This window comes from Labeo rohita, chromosome 4 (genome assembly GCF_022985175.1).
Source record: "Labeo rohita strain BAU-BD-2019 chromosome 4, IGBB_LRoh.1.0, whole genome shotgun sequence".
Classification (NCBI taxonomy): Eukaryota; Metazoa; Chordata; class Actinopteri; order Cypriniformes; family Cyprinidae; genus Labeo; species Labeo rohita.
This window is the reverse complement of record NC_066872.1, coordinates 39,893,162-39,920,845: the sequence shown is the minus strand read 5'-3', so window position 1 is coordinate 39,920,845 and position 27,684 is coordinate 39,893,162. Positions and strand designations below refer to the sequence as shown.

Below are 27,684 nucleotides of genomic sequence, written 5' to 3'. Positions count from 1 at the left end.
TAGTATTTGGAACCCAGACAAAAATCTAAATATTATAGTAAATTAATTAATAATAACAACAACAACAACAACAACAACAATAATAATAAATATTGTTGTTGTTGTTGTTGTAATTCTACCCTGTGCAACATTCGTTTTCAAATATTTGATTATGAGCAAATTATGCATTTCACATCAAGATGTAAATGACATCAACAAAAAGAGAAAAAAAAATTAATGGCAATCATTTGTATTAATAGAATTCATCCTCGGCAGAAATTTTATAAATGTGAAAGCCCTATTGTGCATGGCAGATCTCAACAAATAAATGAGCCACAAAATGGAATAGTACTCCTCTGTAAGACTTCATCTTTGAGACAATTTTAAACACATAGATCTTGCACAATGGCAGCTTTTATGAGGCGTAAATCAGAGAACAATCAGCTTTATGTGTGAGAATGACTATGAAGCAGTGAACTGCCGTGCGACGCTGTCTGTGCGAGCACTGTTTTGGCTCTTTGTTTAGTGTTACTCTTTGGAGCATGCTCAGAAAATCAGGCCCGTAAATCACCCGCTACCTCTTACCAAAAGGCCCCCATAAGGGCCACTGTGACTGTTGCCATGGAAACATGTACAGGAAAGCGCACTGATGGGATGTCTTCGTGTCACGGCCAAGGGCGTACTTTTAAAAAACCAAGAAAAATGTGAATTAAACAAACAACAACAGCATTGAGACTTAATAATCAGGCTTTGCAATTAGGCTCTGAATGGACGTCTATTAAGCACTATTATTGAATCACACACACTTCCACATTCATCCTAGGCAATACGATCGATTCTCTACATAACGTCCACGTTCCTGCTAAAGTTTCTCTTCCTTATACTCGTAACCAAATGGTATGGTTTTAAAGAAGCTGAAATACACACACACACACACACATACACAAACCACAAAATTACAGACTGGAAGAGGACTATGCAACAGAGAGATCTTAAAATAGACCGGAGGGGGGGAAGTGACAGTAGTCAGACCAAAAGGATGCAAATTATTCCAGGACGTTCAACAGTGTCACAACATAAAAATGGTTTCACTTATAGACTGTGTGAGGGACAAGGCCATTGTAATGCAACAGTAATCTATTATAATATACACTTATACTCACTTTACAATACACTATCACTTTAATACTCAAGCTCTTTAAAGTTCTGATTCTGATTGGCTGTCAGTGTTTTTGTCATTCATTGGAAAAAAACTCATAATGAGAGTTTAGTGGTGGATTTTTTTTCATGGACTCATTAAGCCAGTAGGTGGCGACATTATTGACTTTATTAGTAAGTCATAGAACCATTCATTGATTTAGGTGATTTGTTTAAACATTCTGATTCATTGAGGAATTAAGCAGGTTACTAACCTTACGAGTGAGTCATTGAATCATTTGATTTTGGTGATTTGTTCAAACATTCTGATTCATTCAGGAATGAAGCAGGTTATTAACCATACGAGTGAGTCATTGAATCATTCACTGATTTCGGTGATTTGTTCAAACATTCTGATTCATTCAGGAATGAAGCAGGTTACTAACCTTATGAGTGAGTCATTGAATCATTCGTTGATTTAGGTGATTTGTTTAAACATGCTGATTCATTCAGGAATGAAGCAGGTTATTAACCATACGAGTGAGTCATTGAATCATTCACTGATTTCGGTGATTTGTTCAAACATTCTGATTCATTCAGAAATGAAGCAGGTTAGTCATTGAATCCGTTGATTTAGGTGATTTGTTTAAACATGCTGATTCATTGAATCATACGAGTGAGTCATTGAATCATTTGATTCAGGATTTGTTCAAACATTTGATTCATTCAGAAATGAACTTTCGAGTGAGTCATTGAATGATTCATTCACGAATGAAGCAGGTTACTAACTTTACGAGTGAGTCATTGAATCATTCACTGATTTCGGTGATTTGTTCGAACATTCTGCTTCATTCAGGAATAAAGAAGGTTACTAACTTTACGAGTGAGTCATTCAATCACTCATTGTTTTTAGGTGATTTGTTCAAACATTCCGATTAATTCAGGAATGAAGCAGGTTATTAACCTTATGAGTGGGTCATTGAATCATTCGTTGATTTCGGTGATTTGTTGAAACATTCTGATTCATTCAGAAATGAAGCAGGTTATTAACCATACGAGTGAGTCATTGAATCATTCATTGATTCAGGAGATTTGTTCAAACATTCTGATTAATTCAGGAATGAAGCAAGTTACTAACTTTACGAGTGAGTCATTGAATTGATCATTGTTTCAGGTGATTTGTTCAAACATGCTGATTCACTCAGGAATAAAACAGGTTACTAACCTTACGAGTGGGTGATTGAATCATTCATTCAACCTATTCATTTATCAGCCTTGCTTCATTAACAAATGAAACAGCTGACTGTTATTATGAATGAGTTGTTGAACTATTCACTTAACCATTTTGTTAAAAACTGCTAAATCACTCGGGAATTAAAAAAAAAAAACACAATTGCTGTGTTCTTGGCTCTCCTTATTTCAAATTTATTGGGCAGAGTGAAAACAGACAGTAATTGACAATACTATGTCTGAAATGCAAGTTACTTAACGTTACTTTTATGTTTATTGGTGTATAAAAGCAATCTTGTTATTTCAGAAGCCTCTTGTTATTGCAAAAAGCTTTCAGAAACATCCCAAGCAGTCGTTGCTAGTTATAACGTCACATTTTCAAATAAGTAGCACAAATTTCTCATATTTTAACTTAATATTCATTTGTTTGAGCGTCTCAACCAGCTAGAGATAAAACAACACTGGCATAACCAATGGTGTTAAGCCAATCGAAGTGAAGCGATGTGTTTGTGCGACAAAAATATCCATATTTAAACTGCATTTGTCACTTCTGCATTCGTCACAATATTCACCTACGTCATATGAAAATGGATATTTTTTTTACACAAACGCATCGAATTGCTTCAGAAGGCCTTTTTTAACCCCCTGGAGCTGTGTGAAGCACTTTTTATGATGGATGGATGCACTTTATTGGAGTTCAAAATCTCAACACCCATTCACTGCCATTATAAAGCTTAGAAGAGCCAGAGCATTGCTTAATATAACTCCAATTGCATTCGTCTGAAGGAAGAAAGTCATATACACCTAGGATGGCTTGAGGGTGAGTAAATTATGGGGTAATTTTCATTTTTGGGTGAACTATCCCTTTAACGTACATATAAATATGGGTGCATATGTATGCTTATACACCCACTTTTTGTAGGACTCATCATCTTATTATACAAAGGAGTGAGCCCTCATGTCCACATGCTTACAAACACCTACAAAGAAAATCATCCACACTGCTAACACACACACACGTGTGAACACCTGTTTATACTCTCACACCCCATCCCCCAAAACACACATCATACATGCCACTGTTTCCATGGTGATCGCTTACACCCCGTGAAATGTGGAATTTCTTCGTCATCGCATATCTTCTCACTCGAGTTCGTGCTTTTCTTTGTCTCTTTCTAATGGCCTCTTTCATCTCGTTTCTCTACTTTGGCCTGTTGCGCTGATAAATATGTTTTAATTCCCGAACAGGATGAACTATCAAGTATTGCAAGAACAAATTGACCTTATATGCACAAATATAATTTGTGTGCTTAAGACAAGTGTGCTTGTTCAGCACTAGTGGTTAGTGATAGATAACTTATCTATGCCTATTAATGGCCATTTTTTAAACACACAACAGTCAGGAGAAGTCTGTACAAATACACACACCTCCTAAAGGCAAACACACACACACACAGTCGAACCATTTCCCTTATTAAAAACTATAATTCACTTTAGCACTTTTCAAGAATGTAATTAATTCCAAACAAGTCCAAAGACCCGCTCAGCCTGAATGTGAAAAACTTGAAATATGCAGGTCATATTTCAGAAACAATAATAAAAAGGGAATAATAAAAAAAGAAGTTATATTTTGCATTGTGTCATTATTTTCATGACAATTAAGATCCAAAAAATGTTATATGTTATATTATATTATATTATATTATATTATATTATATTATTATATTATATTATATTATATTATATTATATTATATTATATTATATTGATGTAAGTTGGCTGTCACTTGTTGTTTTTCATTACTACTATGTTACTACAATTTGTTTTTTTTTAATTACATTGATCTGGCCATGAAAATATCCATAAATGCTGGTATGGCAATAAAAAAATAACTAATAATAATAATTTTATTAAAGTGCAAAGTGTTTATAATATTTATATATTAATTTATATTTATTTTTTATAATATTTTCTAATAATTATTAGTGATATATCATTAGTATAATTTAATATCTGATTGTTTTGTTAATCACTTTGCATAACATTAATGAAATTGGGTAGGGAAGAATTTTCAAGAAAATGAAAACAAACAAACACAATGATCCTAAAAATATAATTGAAAATATTTTCAAATATTATCTTTCCTTTTATATATCTTTATATTTTTGACATATTTGACAAGTTTTGTGAAATTCACCCAAAGAATACAAAAAGAACATACAACGATAATTTTATTATTATCATTATTACTATTATTATTATACTGCAAATCGTTCATAATATTCTATAATATTTTCTATTTATTTTAAATAATATTTTCTGAAAAATTCTGAAATTTTGAAAGTGATATATCATTATTGTAATTTAATATCTGATTGTTTTGCATAACATTAATGGAAATTTGTGGGGAAATATGCTTCAATGTCAAGAAAATGGAAGGGAAAAAAATCGACTTCATTTTAAAATATAAATTTTGGTAAAATATGACCCTGACAATTCTGAAATTCTATTGTATTGTATTCTATTGTATACTATTCTATTCCATTCTATTCTGTTCTATATACTTTGGCATTTAAATAGTTTATAATATTCTGTAATCATATTTTTTGGTGCATTAGTTAGACGTTCCAATTTATGACATGTAACTATGGTCCAGCTGACTTTGTCTTTTGCATGTTTGCCATTCTCATCCCTTTATTGGGTTCATAGTTCATTCTGTCAAAGACAAAATATATGACCTCTCCATGTCATCATGGTAAAAGACAAAAACAACGGCCAAATGTGGTTAGGTCCCTCTTCTCCTATTCTATTCTCCCATTAACAGTCCAAAGCTCAAGTCGTACGCCAAGATCAATGCTTATCAATACTCTCGCCAGAAAAACACTCAATTCAGCACGTGCTGACACTCTACGCTGAGCATAATGACTGCAGCTAGTAAGCTGACAAAGGCCCTAATGAGACACACAAACACACACATTCACTCTTTTATTATGCCCATAAGAAAAAAAGCACAAATAAGATCTCATCTGATTCTTCTAGAAGTCTCCTGCTGATTTTTCTTCTGAACAAAAGACGTTAAAAATATCAGCACACACAGTCATTTTAAACCTCATGTCAACAATTGTCTAATTTTATTCCTCCTAAGGACTTTTAGGAACAATATCAAAACCAAGTGACTTAAATAAAGCGTATCTGAGAACTTTATCTCTCCTAAGCTATAAAAGAACAACCTCCGAGCATTTCTTCTGGGATCTGCACACACCATGACCTCCCGAATCTGTAATTATCAAATTCGAAAAAGAAGCAACACATAATCACGCAACACAAACTCACTCTACCGAAATATTTCAAGCACCGGCTGCTAAAAAAGCAAAGTTATTATGGGATTTGGGATATAATCAGCCATGCACAGAGATCGCTTCATTCTTCCAGCTGCGGGTGGCTGGCATCCAGATGTTGGATTTGGTAAATGACACTTTTGCCGTTTTCCGTCGTTAAGACGCGGCTCCGCCCACGACGACGCGCTGCAGACGGCGCAAACTGGGCTTAATGAGCCTAATGGGCTGACTCATAAACCACAAACATGTGCACACCTTTTATCTCACACATATGGCTGCGCTGGGAATTATTTTAACAATTAACCATCGGAGAGACAGAAAGGGGCAAGCAAGAGGGAGACAGATGGGCAGAAAGCTTTTGCCCGTCTGTCTGCAGGCGTGGCTTTTGACATCAGCCGAAATGAAGGAACAAAAAAGCCTTTTAGATATGCTGGGGAATCCTACCGTTCACATTCTCTAGAGATGCAAGCTTATCGGGATACGCTACATGTTTTGGGGCAGGTATGATAGCGGCAGCTGTTCGTATGCCACCCAAAAACATGAATCGGGAGTGTGAGCCACAAATTCAATCCGTTTCAGCAGATGGATATCAACCAAATTGCTCTGGTGGGCTCCAACAACACAGGCTCTGGCTCGAACACAAAGCATGGTGCAATAATGACAAGTGCAGCGAGGACAATGTGGATCAGGGCCATTAATCAAACCTGAGCTCACTAAATTTATGTTACACAGGCAAAAGAAATGTTGCTTTAAACCTATTTGAATAATGTGTGTATCTCAATAACACATCTTAATAACCACATCACTCCTCTTTGTGACCATTACATATAAAGTTTATATTAAATTTTATATATTTATTATATTATTTATTTATATTAAATATATATAAATAAATGTATAAGTATATAATTTAAATTATATATTAAATATATATAATTCAATATAATTCAAATTGAACATTTTGCTGTAATATTACTTAATTATTTATTAATTTTATTACAGAATTTGGTATTATAATATATTTGCCTATATGTAAAATAATTATTGTAATGTAATGTAATGTATTATAGAATTTATATGTATATGCATATAATAGATGTATATATGTAAAAAAAACAAAACAAAAAAAAAGCGTAATATTATTACAGAATTTGGTATTATAATATATTTGCTACTATAATATTTGCTATACTATATATATATATATATATTTTTTTTTTTTTTTTTTATGAAATAGCTGTACCAGTGTAGACAATATATGTACATATGTAAAAAAAAAAAAAAAAAAGAAAAAAGAAAAAAAAAACTTATATATATACATACATTCAGTTAATATTATTACAGAATTTGGTATTATAATAAATAAATACATAAATAAATAAATAAACATACATTAATGTTAATATAATTATTATATTTATTAATTTATTATGAATATAATCAAATCATTAATAAAAATAAATAAATATTATGACAGCATATCACACATCTCTCACAACTTGATAATCTATAATTGTATAATAGCAATATAATAATATAATAATTTTTGTAATTTATATATATATATATATATATATATAAACAAATATATAAATATGTGTGTGTGTGTAAAAAACTATTATTAAAAATAAAGTTACACTTTATTTTAAGGAGTTTAACTAGTGGCTTAGCATGCATATTACTAGCATATTGGCTGTATGTTTGCTTAGTATTAATAAAGCACATATTAATGCCTTATTCAGCATAACCATATTCTAGATTCCTTAATACTCCAGCTGCACCAGTGTCCACATCTCTCTGGGGCCAACTTAAGCATGTGGGTGTGTGCAAACTGATGCAGAGAGCTTGAAAAACAACAGCCCACCAAGATCACACAAACAGGATATCCTGCATATGCATTCTCAAAAAAAATGGACACAGAATGAAATTAAAATAACAATGAACTCACAACTGGCAGGCAAACACTTGCGCAATGGCAAACAACGAGTGTGATTTGAGCTTCGGTATGTTATTTGTTTTCACGTTGGCGTGACCTTTATCATTCATAAACATCAAACGCCAGCCCAGACTCGGAAGATGAAGAAGAAAGACTGTCGTGCGTCAAGGAAAGTCACTCAGACAAACACAGAAAGACGGCCCGGCCTTATCTAAGCTCTCAGGAAGAACCGGGATTTTTTGGTCTACCGGTCTGGGTCCTCGTCCCAGCCCTGAGTAACCAACCCTTAAGGAATGTTGAGCTCCCTGCAGACATTCCTTATCTCTTTTCTCCTAAGACAATTCATTTTGGTTCATTTCCACCCCATATTTCCTTCTATCTTTCTGGTTCGGCCCAGAGGAAAACTGTAGCGCTCAGAAGCAGCTCTTATCAACAGCTCTCGGTTATTCTTCATCTGAGTAACATTTTCTCAGATGTTTCCACAGGAGAAATAAAAATAGAGACAACTGAGCAATAATACGTGGATAGCATAGCTCAGATAACTTTAACACAGAGAAATGTGATGAGAAGTATTGTTTTCGTATATTGACATATCAGAGCACAGACCTATTTGGATCAATTGTACATCTGGACATTTTTGGAGGATTTAAAAGCAGAAATACAAAGCTGAATTATTCACAATGAAGTCATGTCAGCAAGCATGTTAGGTCTCATGACTGTGCAATTGAAAAAGTATTAATATCCAGATCACCGCAACCCAGACTTCATCAGAAACGCACTGACGCATTACATTAGTCTGTCATTCAACTGCTCAGGTTGACTTGAGCCAATTTCCAGTGTGAGTGTGTGTGTTCTCGGGGTATGTTTGTAGGCTAGAGTGCATAATCAGGTCACACACGGGGGGAGAAAAGGAGAAAAGAGCAAGGGCATGCGGCCATAGACACACACACACACACAGAAGAGGAAATTGAAACACCTGTCAAGCCAATGTGGCGCATAAGGAAGACTGTTGTTTTAGACATGTTTAGTCAAAAGCATGTGGGATGCACAGATGCGTTTAGAAACAGCTGCTCGTACCACCATGCATAAAAATGCCCGTACATCCCAACAGACCATGCATGCCGTTGCACCCCATCGTTGCTTTGTAAAAACTGAATTGAAGGAGTAGACCACATAAAAAAGGACTCTCCAAGTCCATCCAAGATGTGAGTTTGTTTCTTCATCAGAGCATACTTGGAGAAATTCAGCATAATTTCCTCACCAATGGATCATCTGCAGTGAATGGGTGCCGTCAGAATGAGTTCAAACAGCTGATGAAATATCACAAAGCTGCGTGTTCGTAAACCTAAAACAGTTGTTTCTTGCCAAAATACCAGTCTGTAATCCATTATAATGCTTATTATATTATTCATAATATTTGTTTAGAAATGTTTTGAACTGTTTTTGCTTGCAAACAGTCCTTGATCTGTGCATATTTATCTCCTGATTAATACACAAATATTCACTGAAGAAAGAAATATTATGGAATACTCATATTTTAGCCAGAAGCAGTGGTTTGAAGTTACAAGCGTGTTAACGACGAAACTATTTGTGATCGTGGACCTCAAAACCATCCATAAGTAGCACGGGTATATTTGTAGCAATAGCCAAAAATACATTGTATGGGTCAATATTATGGATTTTTCTTTTATGTCAAAAATCATTAGGATATTTAGTAAAGATCATGAAAACTGACCCTTATGACTTTTTTGTCGTGCTGGGTCACATGTATTGTGATGTTTTATCAGCTGTTTGGACTCTCGTTCTGACGGCACCCATTTACTGCAAAGGATCCATTTGTGAGCAAGTGATGCAATGCTAAATTTCTCCAAATCTGTTCTGATGAAGAAACAAACTCTTGCATGTCTGAGCAAGCTTCCAGTAAACTATTCCTTTAAATCGGTAAAACACAAGAGGCTGCGCTTTTGATCTTCTCTGAAACATAATGTCCAGATGTGGAGATGAGCGTGCATGAACTCATCAGTTTCCCCCTCTCGTTTCAGCATCCCCTCTGTGTAAGACAATGATGACATGGGCATTCCAGCGGATTGCTGAGAACCTTCACATGCCGGTAACGCTGATGACTCACCGTTTCCAGAGACATTCCTCCGTGCCGGTGACCACAGCGGTTACTCACAACTGCACTACTACACAGGTTTCATTGTCCTTATCTGGATCTTCCATCCACAGCACATGGGAATCCCCAAAAAAACATGACACATGCTCTGGTCTAGATGAACCAAAATAGTGAGCAGGACAACGGAAAAGTCTAAAGGACAGGCCTAATTATAGATCCCACATCATCTATCAATACAATTTCCAGATGTGTTCAATGCACAACTAATGTGGAGTTCCAGTGGAGACAGTGTAGATAGATGTACTTTGAAAAATCCTAAATGTTACCCTGGACCACAAAACCAGTCATAAGGGTCATTTTTTCAAAATTGAGATCTATACATCATATGAAAGCTGAATAAATAAGCTTTCTGTTGATGTATGGGATAGGACAGTATTTGGCCGAGATAAAACCATTTAATAATCAGGAATCTGAGGGTGCAAAAAAATCAAAATATTGAGAAAATCGCCTTTAAAGTTCTTCAAATAATGTTCTTAATGTATATGACTAATCAAAACGTTTTCATACATTTACAGTAGGAACTTCACAAAATATCTTCATGGAACACGATCTTTACTTAATTTCCTAATGATTTTCGCCATAAAAGAAAAATCAATAATTTTAACCCATACAAAGTATTTTCGGCTATTGCTACAAATAAACCCCAGCGACTTAAGACTGGTTTTGCGGTCCAGGGTCGCAAATATGACCCCGTGACCCTGTGTCTCAGGTAGCACGGGTACATTTGCAGCAATAGCCAAAAATACATCGTATGGGTCAAAATGATCGATTTTTTACGCCAAAAATCATTAGGATATTAGATGGTTGCATGAAGATATTTGTAAATTTCCTACTGTAAAAACATCAGAACTTCATTTTTGATTATCAATCTTCATTTGGACAACCTTAAAAGCGATTTTCTCAATATTTTGATTTTTTCACCCTCAGGTTCTATATTTTCAAACAGTTGTATCTCCAAATATTGTAGCTTATTTATTCAGCTTTCAGATGATGTATAAATCTCAGTTTCAAAAAACTGACCCTTGACTGGTTTTGTGGTCCAGGGTCAAATAAAATAGATAGATAGATAGATAGATAGTTCAACCAGTCAAGCACAATACATGAAAACTGTGCTATTCAGTATTCAGTATATATTTTTCTTTGACTGAATTGTTCTCCACTTTATACTTTATATTCAATTTCACATCAGTATGAACAACAGTTATGAACAGAAGCAGCAGTATGTATGTCAGCTGTGTGTCAGTATTGATGTATGAATGTTTGTACAGCGTGTCAGCTCTTTGATTCACTACAGTGGCTCTACTGTATACCACCGGCCACCGGAGATAATGACCGTCCCTCCACAACTAAACACGGTCCCGGGCTCTCCCAGTTGTGTTTTATATAAGTAAAACGCTTAAAAACACATAAACCCGTACGACATTATTGATAGGCTACAGACAGCTGGAGCTTTGATGTGAGTCAGTGCATCATTCACTCTCGCCGCTGCCGATCGATGAGCTCCTTCAAACAGCTCATTGATTATTAATGACATTCTTCCACACTAAATCAGCATGTCACGGGCTACAAAAGGGGAAGAAAAGAGCATCACAAATCGATTAGGATGAAACCGTCACGAAGTCCTACCTGGTTGGAACATACTTTGGAAATAGAAGATGACCAGAATAAAAGATCCTAAACAAGTGGCCAGCACCATCCGGCAGATCCTACTCATCCTCATGAGGTCCAGTAATGTCTGTTTCATGGCTGGGCACGGAGACACGGAGGGACGGAGGGAGGCTGCCGAGCCCCGTACAGCGGGTCTGTGTTTGATGCTGCTGATGCTCTCGCTGCTGCCGCCTGCGTCCGTGTCTCAAAGATCTCAGCGCAGCTCCCCGGAGTGCACTACCTTCCTCCGCACACTAGACTACAGCGGCGAAACTCCGCCCCCTCTCGCCGCGCGGTGAATGAGCGCGCCCACACTGTAAAAATGCTTTCATCTCTATCTCACAACAGCATCTTTGTTTCAGTTTGACTTGTATGTCGAATTTCTGCTCGAGTTTTCAAAGTCGCAACTATAATTTCTTCATCAGCAGTTAAATGCAAAGAGGTCTGAGAGTGCGCTTTAAGTTGCTTTGAAAATAAAGGCAGCATGGCAATTAAACTCAAGGTTTTTAGTTAGTGGTTTTAAGTTATATGTTTCTACATATACCACTTAGAAGTGTCTCAAACCAAAGTCTGCCACTGAATTTGATGGTTATTGCATATGTGAACATTGCATATGTGGAAAAAGTGTACAATTTCCCATTGTAACCACAGGTAATCATTGTAGCTATTATTTTTATTGTAAATCTGATTCAAACAGTATGGGAAGGTTCATTTATTTATTTATTTGTTTAATAAATATAAATGACATGCTGCATGCATATATATTTGTATTTTTATTAGTTTTATTTTTATTTATATTTTATTAATTACAAAATTATAATAAATGTAAAAAAAAAAAATAAACTGGAAATTACACACATATACATAAATTAAATAATAGTGTAATAAAACAAGTAGCTTTGCTTTCTTTCTTTATTTTTTATTATACATTTATTTATTTAATAAAACTGCATTCTGTTTTTAGAGCTAATAATAAATAAAATAAATGATATATATATAATATTTATTTTTGTCATGCAGTTTTATTACAATTATTTTATTTTTTAGTTTTTATTTTATTTGTATTTTATTTTTTTATAAAACTGTAATAAAATGATAAAAAATAAACAGGAAATTACAAATAAATCCTTAAGTTTATCAAGTCAAAAGGTATAGTGAATATGTGATTAAATATATAATTTATCATAATTTATAATGTGTTAATTATATAATATAATGTGTAATAATTATAACACAATATAATGTGTTGTAATTTGTAAATTATATAATAATTAATTAAAAATAATTAGAATTATAATGAATATACATTTTACTGTGTGCATGTATAGATGCTACATGCAAATATTCAAATAATAATGATAATAATTTATACTTTGCATATAATAGAAACTACATGTACATACATAAATAAAATAACAGTGTAATAAAAGAAGTAGCTTTCATTCATTTATTTTACATTTATTTATTTAATTAAATTGTAATTGCATTCCATTTTATTACAAACTAATAATAAATAAAAAATAAATTAAATAAATTAAATTAAATTAAATGACAAAAAACTTCCTTAAAAAAACATTAAAACATTGGGTCGAAAGTATTATTATTTTATGCCAAAAATCATTAGGATATTAAGTAAAGATCATCTTCCATGAAGTTATTTTGTAAATTTCCTAGTGTAAATATTTCAAAACTTTTTGATTAGTAATATGCATTGCTAAGAACTTCATTTGGAAAACTTTTGTTATTAAATTAATAATTTATAATGTGCCAAGTCATTTGGTTCCACTATAGATAGATGATATGATATTGTGCTCATATATTCATGTATTTACAAGAGGAAGTTCATTAACACGTGGACTACTGGCCTGAAAATCCCAATCTGCATTATGAAACTGTGGTCAGGTTGGTGGAAATTTTTTGAGCATGTGCTGGTAAATGCAGAAGCTGGAAAGACCCGAAAAAAAAACGAGTGGACTGTTAAATATATGCCACCAGGGGGTTATTAATATAATTTAAAATCAGTCTTATTCCAGACAAAAAGCCATAAATCAGATAGATAAATAAAATGGAATCATTTAAACATAGAAAACTGAAAAACTGATTTCAAACTGCTACCAGTTTGCTTTACAGCTTCAGGCAAATAGTGTTCAGTCGATGTCCCCCTGTGGTGAAGTGTGCATTTGCAACATGAAGCCAATCACAATGGCAGAAATGACTTTTGAGATTTACAGTAGAAACTAATCAATGGTAAAAACTGGAAGTCTAATCGAATGTTAATTATATATTAACAAGATTATCACAGGCGTTAATGTCTCTACATAGTCTTCTAAGTTTCTTGGCTGAGTGCAGAAGAGTTTGTGGCAATTCCAAATTGAAAATTAAGTCTTAATTTATATGGATATAAACTGCCACAACATTTCCTCCTCAATAAGCAGTCGCTAATATAATTATGCATTCACGCTCCACAGCATTCGGTGCTGAGTGAAGCAGAAACGTTTAAAATTCATGAGTGATTTTGCATTCTGGACCTGCTGATTAGAGGCACTTTCTGAGGTGTCCATTCCCAAGAGGAAGCACTCAGGGAATTAGGCCAGATTTACAAGGTCATGGTGTTGATGTCCTCTGAGACCCTGTGAGGAGAAGAAAGAAGAGTTTTTACTGTACAGCCAGAAATTACAACATAAAAAGTATTCTGGGAAACTCCTGGTAAATGCAGTTATTTGTGGTCAGCTGGTGACTGTAAACTCCAGATTAGACTCCCAATATGCAGCCAGGACAGGGGTGAAATAGTGTTATATTTTTATTTGACTGTAAGAAATTAGTTAAAGCCATTACTGTACACAATAATGAGGAAATTACAGTGGCTTAAGTACTAAAATGCATTAAACATAATTCTCTTTCCCTCTACTTAGGTCTGGGATGAGGATGTCAGGGTTCTGTAATTATATTTTAATATTTCAGAGCTTGCTGCGATTAAACTGCTACTCTTAGGAAAGGTTTGTTTCTTTGTACAAGCATCTGGTGAAATACTCTTATGAAAATGTATCACAAGCAATCAGAAGTTAGTAAAAATGTATTATGTTTTTTTATTACTTTAATTTGTTCTTTAGGTGCGAACTATGCCCATATATATAACTTTAATATCTTTCCACTTGCTTCACTGTGCAACAAACACTGTTGTTCAAAAGTTTGTGACCAGTCAGATTTTCTGCTCATCGAGGCTGTGTTTATTTGATTAAAAATACAGAAAAAACAGTAATATTGTGAAATATTATTGCAAATTAAAATAGTGGTTTTCTATTTTAATATACTTTAAAATAGAATTTATTTCTGTGATGCAACGCTGAATTTTCAGCATCATTACTCCAGTCTTCAGCGTCACACGATCCTTCAAAAATCATTCTAATATGCAAAATTATTAATTTGATTAATAAAAAGAACAGCATTTATTCAAAATAAAACCTTTTCTAACAATAAAAGTTTTGCTATCACTTTTTGCAATTTAACACATCCTTGCTCAGTAAAATTTTAATTTCTTTAAAATAAAGAAAGAAAGACAACATTTACTGACCCTAAACTTTAAACGGTAGTGTATATTGTTACAAAAGATTTCTATTATAGATAAATGCTGTTCTTTGTAATGTTTTATTCATCAAAGAATCCTAAAAAAGTATCATAGGTTCCAAAAAAACATATAACTGTTTCCAACATTGATAATAAATCAGCATATTAGAATGATTTCTGAAGGATCATTTGACACAAGACTGAAGTAATGATGCTGAAAATTCAGCTTTGCATAACAAGAATAAATTTTATTTTAAAGTATATTAAACTAGAAAACCACTATTTTAAATTGCAATAATATTAGTATTTTTTCTACATTTTTAATTAAATAAAAACAGCCTTGATAAGCAGAAAAGACTTCTTAAAAAAAAAAAAAACATCATTCCATCATTTTGACCATATTGCAAGTAATAAAGCATCACCATAGGTGCATTATTCATGCATGAAGAAAAAGTGAAAATATGAAGAAAATGCAGAAAAAAACAATATTTCACAGTTTATGATGATAAACAAAGACTGCCTTTGAATTTGAAATCCACCTCATTAGGTTGGTTTGTCAAATTGAGCTCTAGCACCATTAATCTTTACCTGAGACACGAAAATGGGAAGGAAAGGGAAATTAGATGCAAGTGTGTAGAGGATTTCCACCTATTTCCATAAAATTAATTTATATGATAATTACCCATGTAGGCCTACATACGTAATGAGTATGGATCTAATCATGCCATCAAACCAAATGAAGGGAACATGATGAAAAAACAACGTTTTAATTATTAAGGTCAATAAAAGATCGTTTGCGCACAGAAATGTCGATAAATGCAAGCTTTTCTGTAGTTTTAATTCACTATCTTATTTCCAGCGCGCCCCCTGGCGACCGACATACGCGCATGCACAAGCGCGGGCACAAACTGTCGCGCGCAGTTCCATTTCCGTCCAATCAAGTTGCAGCGCGAGCGCGAGTCAGGTTTGTATTTGTGGCTCCGGTCAAATGATCCGCTTCAGCGGTAATTCTCGTGTTAAACGGGTGGGAAAAGCTGATACCGGCAGGTTTTTTACAGGTTTTACCGGGCCGAAGCAGCCGTTAAATGCAGGAAGTCTTAAAAGATTGAATGTTTGAGGATGGGTAAGGGATTATTTGAGTGGAGAGATGGAGGCTACATGAAAACGAGGCCCCGAAGCCACATTTAACCACATTTAATAAACAAGCAAGTTTAATTCTAAAAGAAGAAGTTAATTCTGGTTAAATTTTTCAAATTGTGTATAAGTTAGATGTTTTACTATGTTAAGGATGTGTACTGCGTTAGCTTGAGCTGGTACGATGCTAATGCTAGCTGACTATCAAAACAAAGGCTGACAGAGATGCATACAAACAATTACATAACCATTTATTAGCTATATTATTAAGACATTTAGAACCACGTACATATTTATTTTAATATTTGCTTTATAGTTCGTAAATGTGTTGAAAAAAGTTTCTTCTCTAGCTTACAGTTTTTTAAATATGTTACAATTTTTATTGCTTGTTTGACGACTTTTAGTTTCTGTTTTGTAATTGTACTTTATGTTCCTCTTTGGATAAAAATGTTTGCTAAATGTGTGCCTTTTTTTCTAAATATGTAGATATTTATTATTTAATATTATTTATTATTTGCACTTTTATTTTATTACACTCTGGAGAGTTATTTAGTTGTCTTGGATCATGTAAAAAAAGCTGTAATTGGAATAAAAGTCTTAACCCTCATTGTCCTGTTTGTGTTTTTTTTAGATGGACGGAGACAGCAGCACCACAGATACCACTCAGTTAGGAATAACTGGAGAGTATATGACCGGAGGGACTTATGTCTTACAGACCCAGGATGGTATGGACATGACGTCACCATAAATCATTAATCTGTGCTTGAATAAAGAAAATGGTTATTATGAAAAGTTTGATCGTTCATTGTCATGTTTTTTTCCTCTTGTGCAGATGATGGAGACGAAAGTTTCAACGATCATGAGGATGGCAATGGCGGCAAAGACCATTTCCGAGAGCAAGACATCTACCTTCCCATCGCAAATGTCGCCCGCATTATGAAGAATGCCATCCCACAAACTGGAAAGGTAATATCAGGGAATTTTAAAATAGTTTCCTGGTATGGGGAACTGTATTCAAAGTATTTAATTAGCTAGATTTTTTTTTTTTTTTTGAGTGCAGTCTATCCACTTTATTTTTCAATTTGGAAGTAAGCCATTTTCTGTGAACGTGCAAGGCTTCTGGTTGAATAACAAAGTGCAGAACAGTAAAACTGTTTGCACTACAAACTTCTGTGTTCATTATTAAGCTAATACATTCAAATAATATGGTAAGACACACCAGTTAGCAATGTCAAGCAGCAAAACGAGTTTTGTACAGCTGAAAATAGCTGGAAGCGGATGAAACCGGATGCCTTGCACATTATATTTCTGCTCTTAAGAGAAAAATAAGGTGGATATAAAATCCTAATCTGATGTATGAGTAACCGTGATCGCTTCTGTCATTTCTCTTTTTAATCACAGATAGCCAAGGATGCAAAAGAGTGCGTGCAGGAGTGTGTGAGCGAGTTCATTAGCTTCATCACATCTGAGGCCAGCGAGAGATGCCATCAAGAGAAGCGCAAGACCATAAACGGAGAGGACATTCTGTTTGCTATGTCCACTTTGGGTTTTGACATGTACGTGGAGCCGCTTAAACTCTACCTGCAGAAGTTCAGAGAGGTATTACTCACTCACTCACTCACATATGCAAATTAATAAAAATTGAGGATCATGGTCTAAAAACAACACATGAATGACTGTAGAGAACCTGTCTTTGAGAGACACATTCAGCAATACCTGCATGTGTTATCACAAATGTTATTTTTAGAGCTCAAATTGTGTAAGAAGTAACATTCATGTTTCCTAGGCAATGAAGGGTGAGAAAGGCATCACTCCGGGTGCAGTCAGTGAAGGCCTTGGAGAAGAGCTTACAGATGAGAGTTTCAGTAAGTGCAAAGCTTATTTCATACATCCGAGTTGGCATAAGAGACTTATCTAAACTCTTTAGCAAGTGCCTTGTTCAGAAAATTTGATGCAGTTGAAACATACAGCACTATTCTCTTGCTTGTTTATAGCCATTAGTCTTTTAAAAGGTTTCCAAAATCAATTAATGTTGTGTTTTAACTTGCAGCTGGTCAGTTGCCTGCAGGACTGATCACTGCTGATGGCCAGCAACAGAATGTGATGGTATACACCACCTCATACCAGCAGGTTAGTATGTAAACCAACTCAAGTTAACCTACAGATATATGGCTGAAGCATTTACTGTTGTATGCTTAGTATTTATACTATCTCTCTTTTTCTGCTCCTTCAGATCCCTGGCGTTCAGCAGATACAATTCTCATGACTGTAGACTGGCCCAACTATATCTAGTAGCCTGTCCAGTGTCCAGACACACTTATCTCTGCCCTGAAGTTTTCAGGTCAGTGCTGTAAGACCAAGAGATGCCTGGTTACCAGAGCAGGAACAAAAGTGCCTGTTGCCAGGAGGCTGATTTGATCTAATGTGATGTCTTGTAATTCATTCAGTATTATATTTAGGCCAGTTTGTTTTGGTCTGCTTGGTACAGGCCACACCAAATTATGTTTTTTGGGGGTTCCTTGTATTTAATAATTTTTAAAGTTTGGGATAGGGCAGTGGGAAGACAGATAGGCCATATTGACAATTTACATTCCCAGAATTAGGGGAATTCTCATTTGATATGACATTTGATCTTAATTAACCTATTGAACTGACATTGTTATGCTGATTCTTTGAATAAAAAAGTAATCTGTCTTTGTTTGAATGTTGTTTAATATTTAAACAGTGGACTATGAACATTCAGAAAAAGAAACTGATGAAAATGGTCAAGATTAAAAAATTAATATGCGTTGTCGTAACACTATTTCCAAATGAATTTTAATCCAATATATATTTTAGTAAATTTTAGTCTATACAAAAAGACCAGGATTGGAGTGTACACCAAAAAATGCTTTAAATTTGACCGAAATGTTGTGAAACAAAAAGAACAAAAAAAGTTCTCTAGGTTAGTGACATGCTAATTGAATATATTAGTTAATGCATAAGCAATTCTACATTCGAGATATAAATCCCCCAGTAGACAGATTATACTAAATGTTATGTTTAATTAATGCACAGAATATTTAAGCCAAATTGTTGCAAAATGTAGGCGTAACAGTTTTTATAATGGTAACAAAACTATAATTGTTCTATGATTGAATTTAAATGGTACTCTCATTCTCCATTTATGCAACTGAAGTCTGTTAGAAAGGAAACAGCTCAAATGGAAAAAACAGAAATAAAAGGAGCTCTGGTGGAGCGGTTTATGTTCAAACTACTGGCAATTATGCAGTTCCTAAAAATACAGGAGCCTATTTTAAGAAACGTACATGCAGTTTAAGATATGGGGAAATGGTACATTTTGCTCACAAAAAAACATATTAGGGATTTGGAGATTGTAAAAAAAAGTGTCATTTGTCGCTACAACAGTCCATAATAAAAATAAATGTACGAACTCAGTATAAAAAGTGTTAAATGTACATTTTACAGTGATAATGACCTATTTGACCTATAGTGATAAACCTAAAGCTCACAGTATAAACAAAACCGTGACATTAAAAGACAATCAAGATTAGAAAAACAGTCAACTGAGATCAGTCATCGAAGGGGTTAAATTAAAATAGTAAAAGGCTTTGTGAATAACAGAGAGCATGAAATGTAGTCCTTAAGTATTAGAGCTTTGGCGGTCAGTGCAGCAGCTGGTCGACCCATCAGGGGTGAGAGTTCATCTGCAGGTGGTGTCAGGCTCTGCTGCTGGAGGACTGGAGTCTGCCTGTGTCACTGACGATTTTAGCTTACTTGCATCTGTAGGACGACATAAAAAGCAATTAAGACCGGACTGTATATTGCATTTGATATTATATTGCAGCATACATTAAAGGATTAGTTCCAGGATTTTTTTCCATATAGTGGACTTCAGTGGGACCAAACAGGTTGAAGGTCCAAATTGCAGTTTCAATGCAGCTTCAAAGGGCTCTACGTGATCCCAGACAAGGAATAAGTGAAACAATTTATATACTTTTTAACCACAAATGCTCCTTATGCATTAGCTCTGCGATGCACGTAATCATGCTGGGAAGCTCATGCACAGTTAGTTCTTCATCTGTGTACTTTGGTTCAAAAAGGTAGGGTAGGGCAAAAAAGTCCATCTCATTTTCTTCTTCAACTTCAAAATCGTATAACGTTTTTACTTTTTTTGTAAAGGATGTTTGACTTTATTTGCACGTTCGCTTTGTAAACACTGGGACTGCTTACATCACAAGTGCGTAAATACATAATGCGTGAGGTTGAACTAGTGCAAAAAAAAAAGTATATACTTTTTTTGATCGATTGTTTCGCTAGATAAGACCCTTATTCCTCAGCTGATTTTTTTTCGACTGAGGAAAGAAAGACATGAATATCTTGGATGACATAGGGGTGAGTAAACTATCAAGAAATGTTTATTCTGAAATCCTTTAATTTCCAGCAGTTTAGGAAATTAAAGGAATTGAAGAAATATATTTATTTAACATAAATGACAGTAGAGACATTTCTAATGTAACAAAAGATTAAATTAAAACATTATTTTAAATTATAAGATTTCACAATATTATTTTTACTGTATTTTGGTTCAAATACTTGGCCAATTAACATCAACAATGCCATAATCAAGGGAAGTTGGCTCTTAAATGCTTCTTTAATTATTGAAATTACGATTAGTTTGTGTAGAGTTTAAATGCCATAATTGCCATTTTTTCTAAAAGCAACTCTGAAACATGTCATCCAAGATGTTCATGTCTTCAGTCAAAAAGAACTTTTTTTGACTGTCAAATTGCAGTTTCAGTGCAGCTTTAAAGGGCTTTACATGATCCCAGCCGAGGAATAATGGTCTTATCTAGTGAAATGATTGGCCATTTAAAAACAATAAAATAAAATGATATACTTTTTAACCACAAATGCTCATCTTGCACTAGCTCGATGCATTATGTAATCCTTTTTGAACCGAAGAACACAGACGACGAACTAACCGCACGTGACTTTTCTTATTCCTTGGCTGGGATCATGTAGAGCCCTTTAAAGCTGCTTTGAAACTGCGATTTGGACTTTCAACCCGTCTCCCATCAAAGTGCACTATATGAAGAAAAAACCTGAAATGTTTTTCTAAAAAACTTTTTCGGATCATATGGGAGTGAGTAAATTATCAGGAAATTTTATGGAAGTGAACTACTCCTTTAAAGATGTGAATTCACTTTGTATATATATTTGTCTCATGGCTGTGACATAAAAACCAAAGGCTATTTGAATATGAGACCCTCAATAGGACCCACCCTAACTTCCTGTTCAATGGAAAATACATAAACACAAAGGAAAATATAAAGATACATTCATGAGTCAAAGCTTTTGAAGTTCTTGCACACCTTGTAGCCAGCGGATCTGAGTTGCCGGACCGTAGCCCTGCTCGTTCTTGGCAGCGATTCGGAAGACGACTGCAGGCCGTGCTGAGCAGTCGATGTGCGCGTTGCTCAGCTGGCTTTCGCTGACTGTGCATGAGGTCTTGGTACCACGGTAGATTCGGATGAAGGCCAGCTCGCCAGGCCTCTCCACGCTGTTCCCTCGACTCTTTCTCACAGCCAAGTACATGGAATACTCCGTAATCTTCCCGGATGGAGAGGTGGGAGGCTCCCAGGTGATATGCACTGAATCTTTATCCTGAAATCATCACATAGCATCTAAACATCTTTAAACGCAAAATGTCGTCATCACTAAGAAGACTGATTATACCTTGGTGATTTTCACAGCAGATGGCGCTCCAGGAAACCCAGGCTGGCAGGTTTTAAACTCACTGAGGGGGCTGAAGTCGCCAAGGCCACGGCTGTTCAGTCCGGCCACCCTGAATTTATACGTGACTCCTGAGGCCAATTCCTGCTTCTCCCGATCCTTAAAACAATGAGGACCCGGCAACTTCCACTGTGGGACAGAAGCGGTGATGTACAACACACATTTGACACAACTAGTAACCGTTACAATTAGGTGTGGTAGGACCAAAACAGTACCACAGACAAACCTCACTGCTGGATGAGTTTCGACCAGACAGGGTTGTTGCCATGTCACCATCCTCAGAAGGCAGGAAGTAGTGTGTAACCTCACAGTACAGTGTTTTAAACACACCAACATCAAACCACACTGGGTCTTCAGACTGTAAGTGCAAAGAGAGAAAATGGGTCAGTGTGTTAGGCGTTTTATACTAATACAGAAACACACTTGTAACACCCTACCTTTTGGGATGGTTTTAGAGAATTGTCTCGTTCTGTGTAAGAGAATATAAATAGTAAGAAAGGAAAACTACAGTAACAGTTGATCTGTTTTCAACAGGAAGAGTGTGCGCTTACCTTTCTGGCACTGAGATGTGCTATTCAGCTTACCAGTCTTATTCACGTCTGACATCACGGAAACACCTTGATCTTTGATCATGCACATTAAAAAGACATCATTAGCTATATATATATATGTGACTAAACCACTGTGCAACACAGAAAGAGCAAGAATGCAAGAGTGGAAATAAACATGCATATTAAATAAGACAAACTAGACAAAGAAGCAGTGTTCGCTTTTGTCCCTTTGTCACCTTTTGGTTGGACTTCTGCCCCGTCCTCACCCAGTTCTTTTGGCCTTAAAATGCTTTCCTGAAATGAGAAAGGCCCACTGAGATTAAAAAATATAATATATATATGTGATCCTGGACCACAAAACCAGTCTTAAGTAGCATGGGTATATTTGTAGCAATAGCCAAAAATACATTGAATGGGTCAAAATGATTGATTTTTCTTTTATGCCAAAAATCATTGGGATATTAAGTAAAGATTATGTTCCATATAGATATTTTGTACATTTTCTACCGTAAATATATCAAAACTTAATTTTTGATTAGTAATATGCATTGCTAAGAACTTCATTTGGACAACCTTAAAGGCGATTTTCTCAATATTTTGATTTTTTTGCACCCTCAGATAGTTGTATCTCGGCCAAATATTGTCATATCCTAACAAACCATACATCAATGGAAAATTTATTTATTATACTTATTTATTAAGCTTATGTTGTATAAATCTGAATTTTTAAAAAAATGACCCTTATGATTGGTTTTGTGGTCCAGGGTCACATATTAAAAAATTTATATATAAAATCCAGTAAAATGCAGAAATCTGACCTGTGATGAAGATTCTCTCTCTTCTTTAACTTTGACATCAGCACCTGGCTGGGACACTAGACAGAAAATTAATATATATTTACATATAATAATATAATCAGGGTTCTTACACCTTTTTCCAAAATTAAATTCAAATTAAATTAAATAAATAAATTTATGTATATAAATAAAAATGTAGTTTTTTTAGCAGCATTTTTTTTTGTAAGTGTTAAATGTTAATATTTTTCAGAAAATCATTCCAATTTCAAGTTTTTGCAATTTTGACAACACCTCATCTACTGTATGTCAGCCTTACCAGCTAGATACTATTGCAGGCATAGCTCACTCAAAAATGAAAATTCTGTCATTAATTACCCGCGGTCATGTCGTTCCAAACCTGTAAGACCTTTGATCATCTTCAGAACACAAATTAAGATGTTATTGCAGAAATCCAAGAGCTTTCTGACCCTGCATAGACAGCAATGCAACCAACACGTTCAATGCCCAGAAAGGTAGTAAGGACATCATTAAAATAGTCATGTGACATGTATCCATCTTTGCACACAAAAAGTATTCTCGTAGCTTCAAAAAATAATGGTTGAACCACTGAAGTCACATGGACTATTATATCGATGTCCTTACTACCTTTCTGGGCCTTGAAAGTGTCAGTTGCGTTGCTGACTATGTAGAGTCAGAAAGCTTAGATTCCATCAAAAATATCTTAATTTGTGTTCTGAAGATGAATGAAGGTCTGGAATGACATGAGGGTGAGTAATGAATGACTACATTTTCATTTTTAGGTGAACTATCCCTTTAACTTGACACATTTAAATCAGAGTAATTTGCAGCATCACCAAATACCAAATGTTTAAGTTGTAATACCTTTTTGTACAGACTCCTTTCTGTCAGTGTCTGGCAGTGGACTTGGTGTGGATTGTGGATCACTGGAAGCGGACTGAGATGTGATTGGCTGCAGCTGAAGCAAATAACATTCAGCTGCAGGTAGGGGCCGCCAGGCGACATGCAGCATATTAATTGTGGACTTCACAAGGAACACCGCACCAGGAGTGGAAGGCCTCTCTACACACAACAAATGACAACTTGTTGATTTCAATTTTAAGATGTAAAAATTGTTGATTTAACCACTGTCGTCCTTTATCACTCACCTGTTTCCAGGTACCACAGATCTTTGCAGCACACCTGGTAGTTATTGTACTTTTTGTATCCATCTCGTCCGCTCCAGACATACAGACGAGTGCCGACGGTTACCGCACAGTGTCCAGCTCGTGCTTTCGGCCAGTGTGCATCACCCTCTGCCTGTTCGTCCAACTGTTCGTCTGAAGTCAATCTTTGCTGGTGTTCTTCCGGTGTCAAGTCATGCCATGTCATTGTGTCTAAAGTAAGCAAACCATACCAAGAGAAAACAATGTTTGCTGTTAAAGCAGCTTCTGAGATTATCTAGTTGCACAAATGACATATTATTCTTGATCATACCAAGATTTAGCATGGAAAGAGAGTCAGTGCAGACCCACTTGACTCCATCAGCGTGGAGCGTGTCCTCTGCCTCTCCAACAGGAACCCAGCCTCCAAACACATATAACCTAAAAAGACAAGATAAATAAGAAGAGATAATGAGGAAAAATTGAGACAGTGGGAGGTAAGATAATATACAAGATGTTGGAATAACCGTTCTGACTGTAAAACCATCACTGAACATCTTGACTTTAAAAGTGAATTTGAGAGAGGAAATGGACAATGGAGCTGTTTAGTCATTACATCAATATTTAGGCAAACCCAAGAGGCTAATTCACCTCTAATGGATTTCTAATGGGTTTTTAGAGTAGCAGTTTTGTTAACATTACATGAAGAGCCTTTCACATTTTGCTCTACAATATAAATTACACTGTCATTTCTCAAATGGGAATTTTGAAACTATTACGACATGACATGCCCTGAATTATATTTGCTGAAAAATCCAGTACTTGTTTCTTACTAATTTTGCAGCACTTCCTTAAAAAATAGTGCCTGTTTTGCTCTAAAATGTCACACTTTCTCATAAAACATGCTATTTTGTAGCATTTTTGCTTTTGATAACAGTTTTTACCATGATGAAGTCTTGTATTATCCCTTAATTAACAGAAGAACTGCCACAAAGAAGCCAGGTTACAATTATTTGTTCAATTCTTACTCGATTTTTACATGTATACATGATTTTACGGTTAAAATTATAGTGAGTGACAACAGAAAAATTCTTTAGATTATTTATTGCATCCAAACAGAAAATTATAGATTTTTTTTTCAATGCATAAACTTATTTGTTATTTGACATTAAATTAAATATTTAAAAGCATTTCTTTACTTCTTTGCAGATTGGAAGTTAAATTATATATTTTGAATATTTTTTTATTTAAACTTCTGACAATTGAGTGCATTAAAACTGATACATATAATATGAAGATTCTAGTGCTGGGAAATTAATCACATCCAAAAAAAAAATTTGGTTTATATATGTATGTGTGCTGTGTTTGTTTATTATGTATATATAAAGACACACAAACAGTATCCCAAAACAAAAAATATTAGGCCCTTTTTTTTGACAATCTGCAAATATTGCAGGGCTTTCTTATTGTTATGGTTTTTGGACCACATACTGAAAGGCTTTCTACAGTAAATCTACTCAAAAAGAAACAAGTTGCGGCATTACCTGTTTCCAATCACATTGGAGGTGTGCAGACTCCTGGGTTGTGGCAGCTGACCTCTGATCATAGGTAATGACCAAGTCATAGTCTCTGAAATTAATGAAAACATCAGCTTGAACCAAATGACCTAATATAAAAAGAGCTCTGTTATTTTGATGAATATGAACAAGGACTTACCAATGTCTAGCTGCCACAAATCATTCAGTCTGTGCCCACACATGCCCCCAAATATATACAGCTTTGGTGCACTTCCACCCTTGCCACAGTACACCACAGAGCTATGGGATTCCCTGGCTGACGGGCCTCCCCCTTTGGTTTCAGGAATGTTCCAGCCTTTAACCCCAGATTGGACCTGCAGCTCCAGCTCATAGAAGTCATCTAAATACCTGCATAGAGACACAATCCATGTGAGTAATGTATGAAGTTTGACGTGAATAAATGCATATAAATATGCACACCTTGGTACATTGCCATTTGGATCTTCACTGTCATTGGCCATTCCACCAAAAAGGTAACACTTATTAGCATGAAGAGTGAAGCTGTGGCCAATCCGTGGGCATGGAGGTGATGCGTTCCTTGGTGGGCGGGGCTTCAGTTTCTTCCACAACCATCGACTGGCCTTTAAGAACACATATGAAATTAGGGCCCTGGCTCCTAATGTTGTGTGCACTACCATCATGCTTTCATTTAAGTATCAGCTGAGCTACTTTAAGTACTCACCTGCAGTTCATAGAGGCTGTTGGTATACTGCCCGAATTCAACCATCCCTCCAAACACCAGGATCCGTGTGCCTTCACAAACAAAGCCATGAGCTGCACAACCAGGTGGGATATCGCCTCTCACTGCTGGCAGGAACCATTGCCTGGTCACTGAAAATATAGTTTAGAACTTTCATTAATGAGTTGCACTGTACATCAGCATTAAATATAAAAAATATTAATGCACATAAACCAGAATTCATGAATGAATTAATATGGAAACATAATAATAGAGTTGGGAATTCTAACTACTTTAAAGTATATTAACAAACGATTAGTTACAGTAATTCAGTGGTTTAATTGCTGTGATCTACATACACCTCTCTGTATGAAAATATGCGTGCATTTTGTTGTTTTTTATAAACTATGCATGTAGTATGAACGCAGTTGGTGTCTATTTAGTGCCATACCCGAGTTATAAACATGCAGATTGGTCGCTATTCCCTCGTTTCCACCTCCAAACACAACCACCAGCTCCCGTATGGCCACAGCCCGGTGCCCGTGCCTCGCCCTCGGGACAGGTCCAGCGTAAGACCGCACTGTTTTCCATATGGGACCCTTATTAATCATAATAAATTATCAGTTATAACATATGTTTGATTTTGCACTAAAGCATTGAAGTAAACGCGGACTACATGCAAACACCGCTTCCACATGCGTGGAACAGTGTCTGTGATTGGCTCAACGCCTATCACGTGGTCAAAAGGCGGCGCACTTTTGACCAATCAAAATTCGTTTGTAGTTCTTAGGCTCCTCCCTCTTTTTTAAGCAAATACAGTAAATAAGCCCCGAGGACTGTAAAAGCAATTCATCACATTATTATAATATAATAGGACAAATGCATGACAAGAAAGTCCTTGTTTTTAAATGTGTAAATAAGTACTGTAGACGGTGAAAGAAATAAATGCTACATTAAAATATGTAATTATAACATTCTAATTA

General features: G+C 35.2%; 3 protein-coding genes across 5 annotated transcripts in view; 1 reads left to right on the top strand and 2 right to left on the bottom strand.

The window, feature by feature from the left end:
- chst11 (carbohydrate (chondroitin 4) sulfotransferase 11) overlaps nt 1-11,693 on the bottom strand; it is a 58,198-nt gene extending 46,505 nt beyond the window's left edge. The window contains exon 1 of one of the 2 annotated variants that reach the window (XM_051108424.1): nt 11,438-11,693. In XM_051108424.1, the coding sequence (XP_050964381.1) occupies nt 11,438-11,540 (103 nt within the window). In that variant the 5' untranslated portion in view covers nt 11,541-11,693. Of the gene's footprint in view, nt 1-11,422 lie in introns of both variants that reach the window. The other variant, XM_051108423.1, reaches the window with a different exon arrangement.
- Nucleotides 11,694-15,914: 4,221 nt separating this feature from the next.
- On the top strand, nt 15,915-18,835 carry nfyba (nuclear transcription factor Y, beta a). Of its 2 annotated transcripts, none has more exons than XM_051108436.1 (7): nt 15,915-15,971; nt 16,773-16,866; nt 16,974-17,107; nt 17,543-17,740; nt 17,928-18,006; nt 18,192-18,271; nt 18,375-18,835. In XM_051108436.1, the coding sequence occupies exons 2-7, from the start codon at nt 16,773-16,775 to the stop codon at nt 18,405-18,407; spliced, it is 618 nt and encodes a 205-aa protein (XP_050964393.1). In that variant the 5' UTR covers nt 15,915-15,971; the 3' UTR covers nt 18,408-18,835. The 2 variants fall into 2 exon arrangements, with proteins under 2 accessions (XP_050964393.1, XP_050964394.1); XM_051108437.1 differs by lacking the exon at nt 15,915-15,971 and adding an exon at nt 15,978-16,130.
- Nucleotides 18,836-18,912: 77 nt separating this feature from the next.
- Nucleotides 18,913-27,397, bottom strand: hcfc2 (host cell factor C2). The gene is made up of 16 exons (XM_051108435.1): nt 27,153-27,397; nt 26,705-26,853; nt 26,443-26,603; nt 26,162-26,370; nt 25,990-26,074; nt 24,780-24,886; nt 24,452-24,679; nt 24,168-24,365; nt 23,307-23,362; nt 22,725-22,782; nt 22,489-22,560; nt 22,375-22,406; nt 22,164-22,295; nt 21,881-22,066; nt 21,517-21,808; nt 18,913-19,924 (listed from the first exon to the last, which is right to left on the bottom strand). The coding sequence occupies exons 1-16, from the start codon at nt 27,310-27,312 to the stop codon at nt 19,845-19,847; spliced, it is 2,205 nt and encodes a 734-aa protein (XP_050964392.1). The 5' UTR covers nt 27,313-27,397; the 3' UTR covers nt 18,913-19,844.
- Between the last annotated feature and the right edge of the window lie 287 nt (nt 27,398-27,684).

Coding starts and splice junctions, on each gene's coding strand:
- nfyba (XM_051108436.1), top strand. CDS start 16,773: ATGGACGGAGACAGCAGCACCACAGATACCACTCAGTTAGGAATAACT. Junction 16,867..16,973: donor TGTCTTACAGACCCAGGATG/GTATGGACATGA, acceptor CCTCTTGTGCAG/ATGATGGAGACGAAAGTTTC. Junction 17,741..17,927: donor ACCTGCAGAAGTTCAGAGAG/GTATTACTCACT, acceptor CATGTTTCCTAG/GCAATGAAGGGTGAGAAAGG.
- hcfc2 (XM_051108435.1), bottom strand. CDS start 27,312: ATGATTAATAAGGGTCCCATATGGAAAACAGTGCGGTCTTACGCTGGA. Junction 23,363..24,167: donor AAAGGAGTCTGTACAAAAAG/GTATTACAACTT, acceptor TTTTCTGTCTAG/TGTCCCAGCCAGGTGCTGAT. Junction 22,783..23,306: donor AGAGAGAATCTTCATCACAG/GTCAGATTTCTG, acceptor TTCTCATTTCAG/GAAAGCATTTTAAGGCCAAA.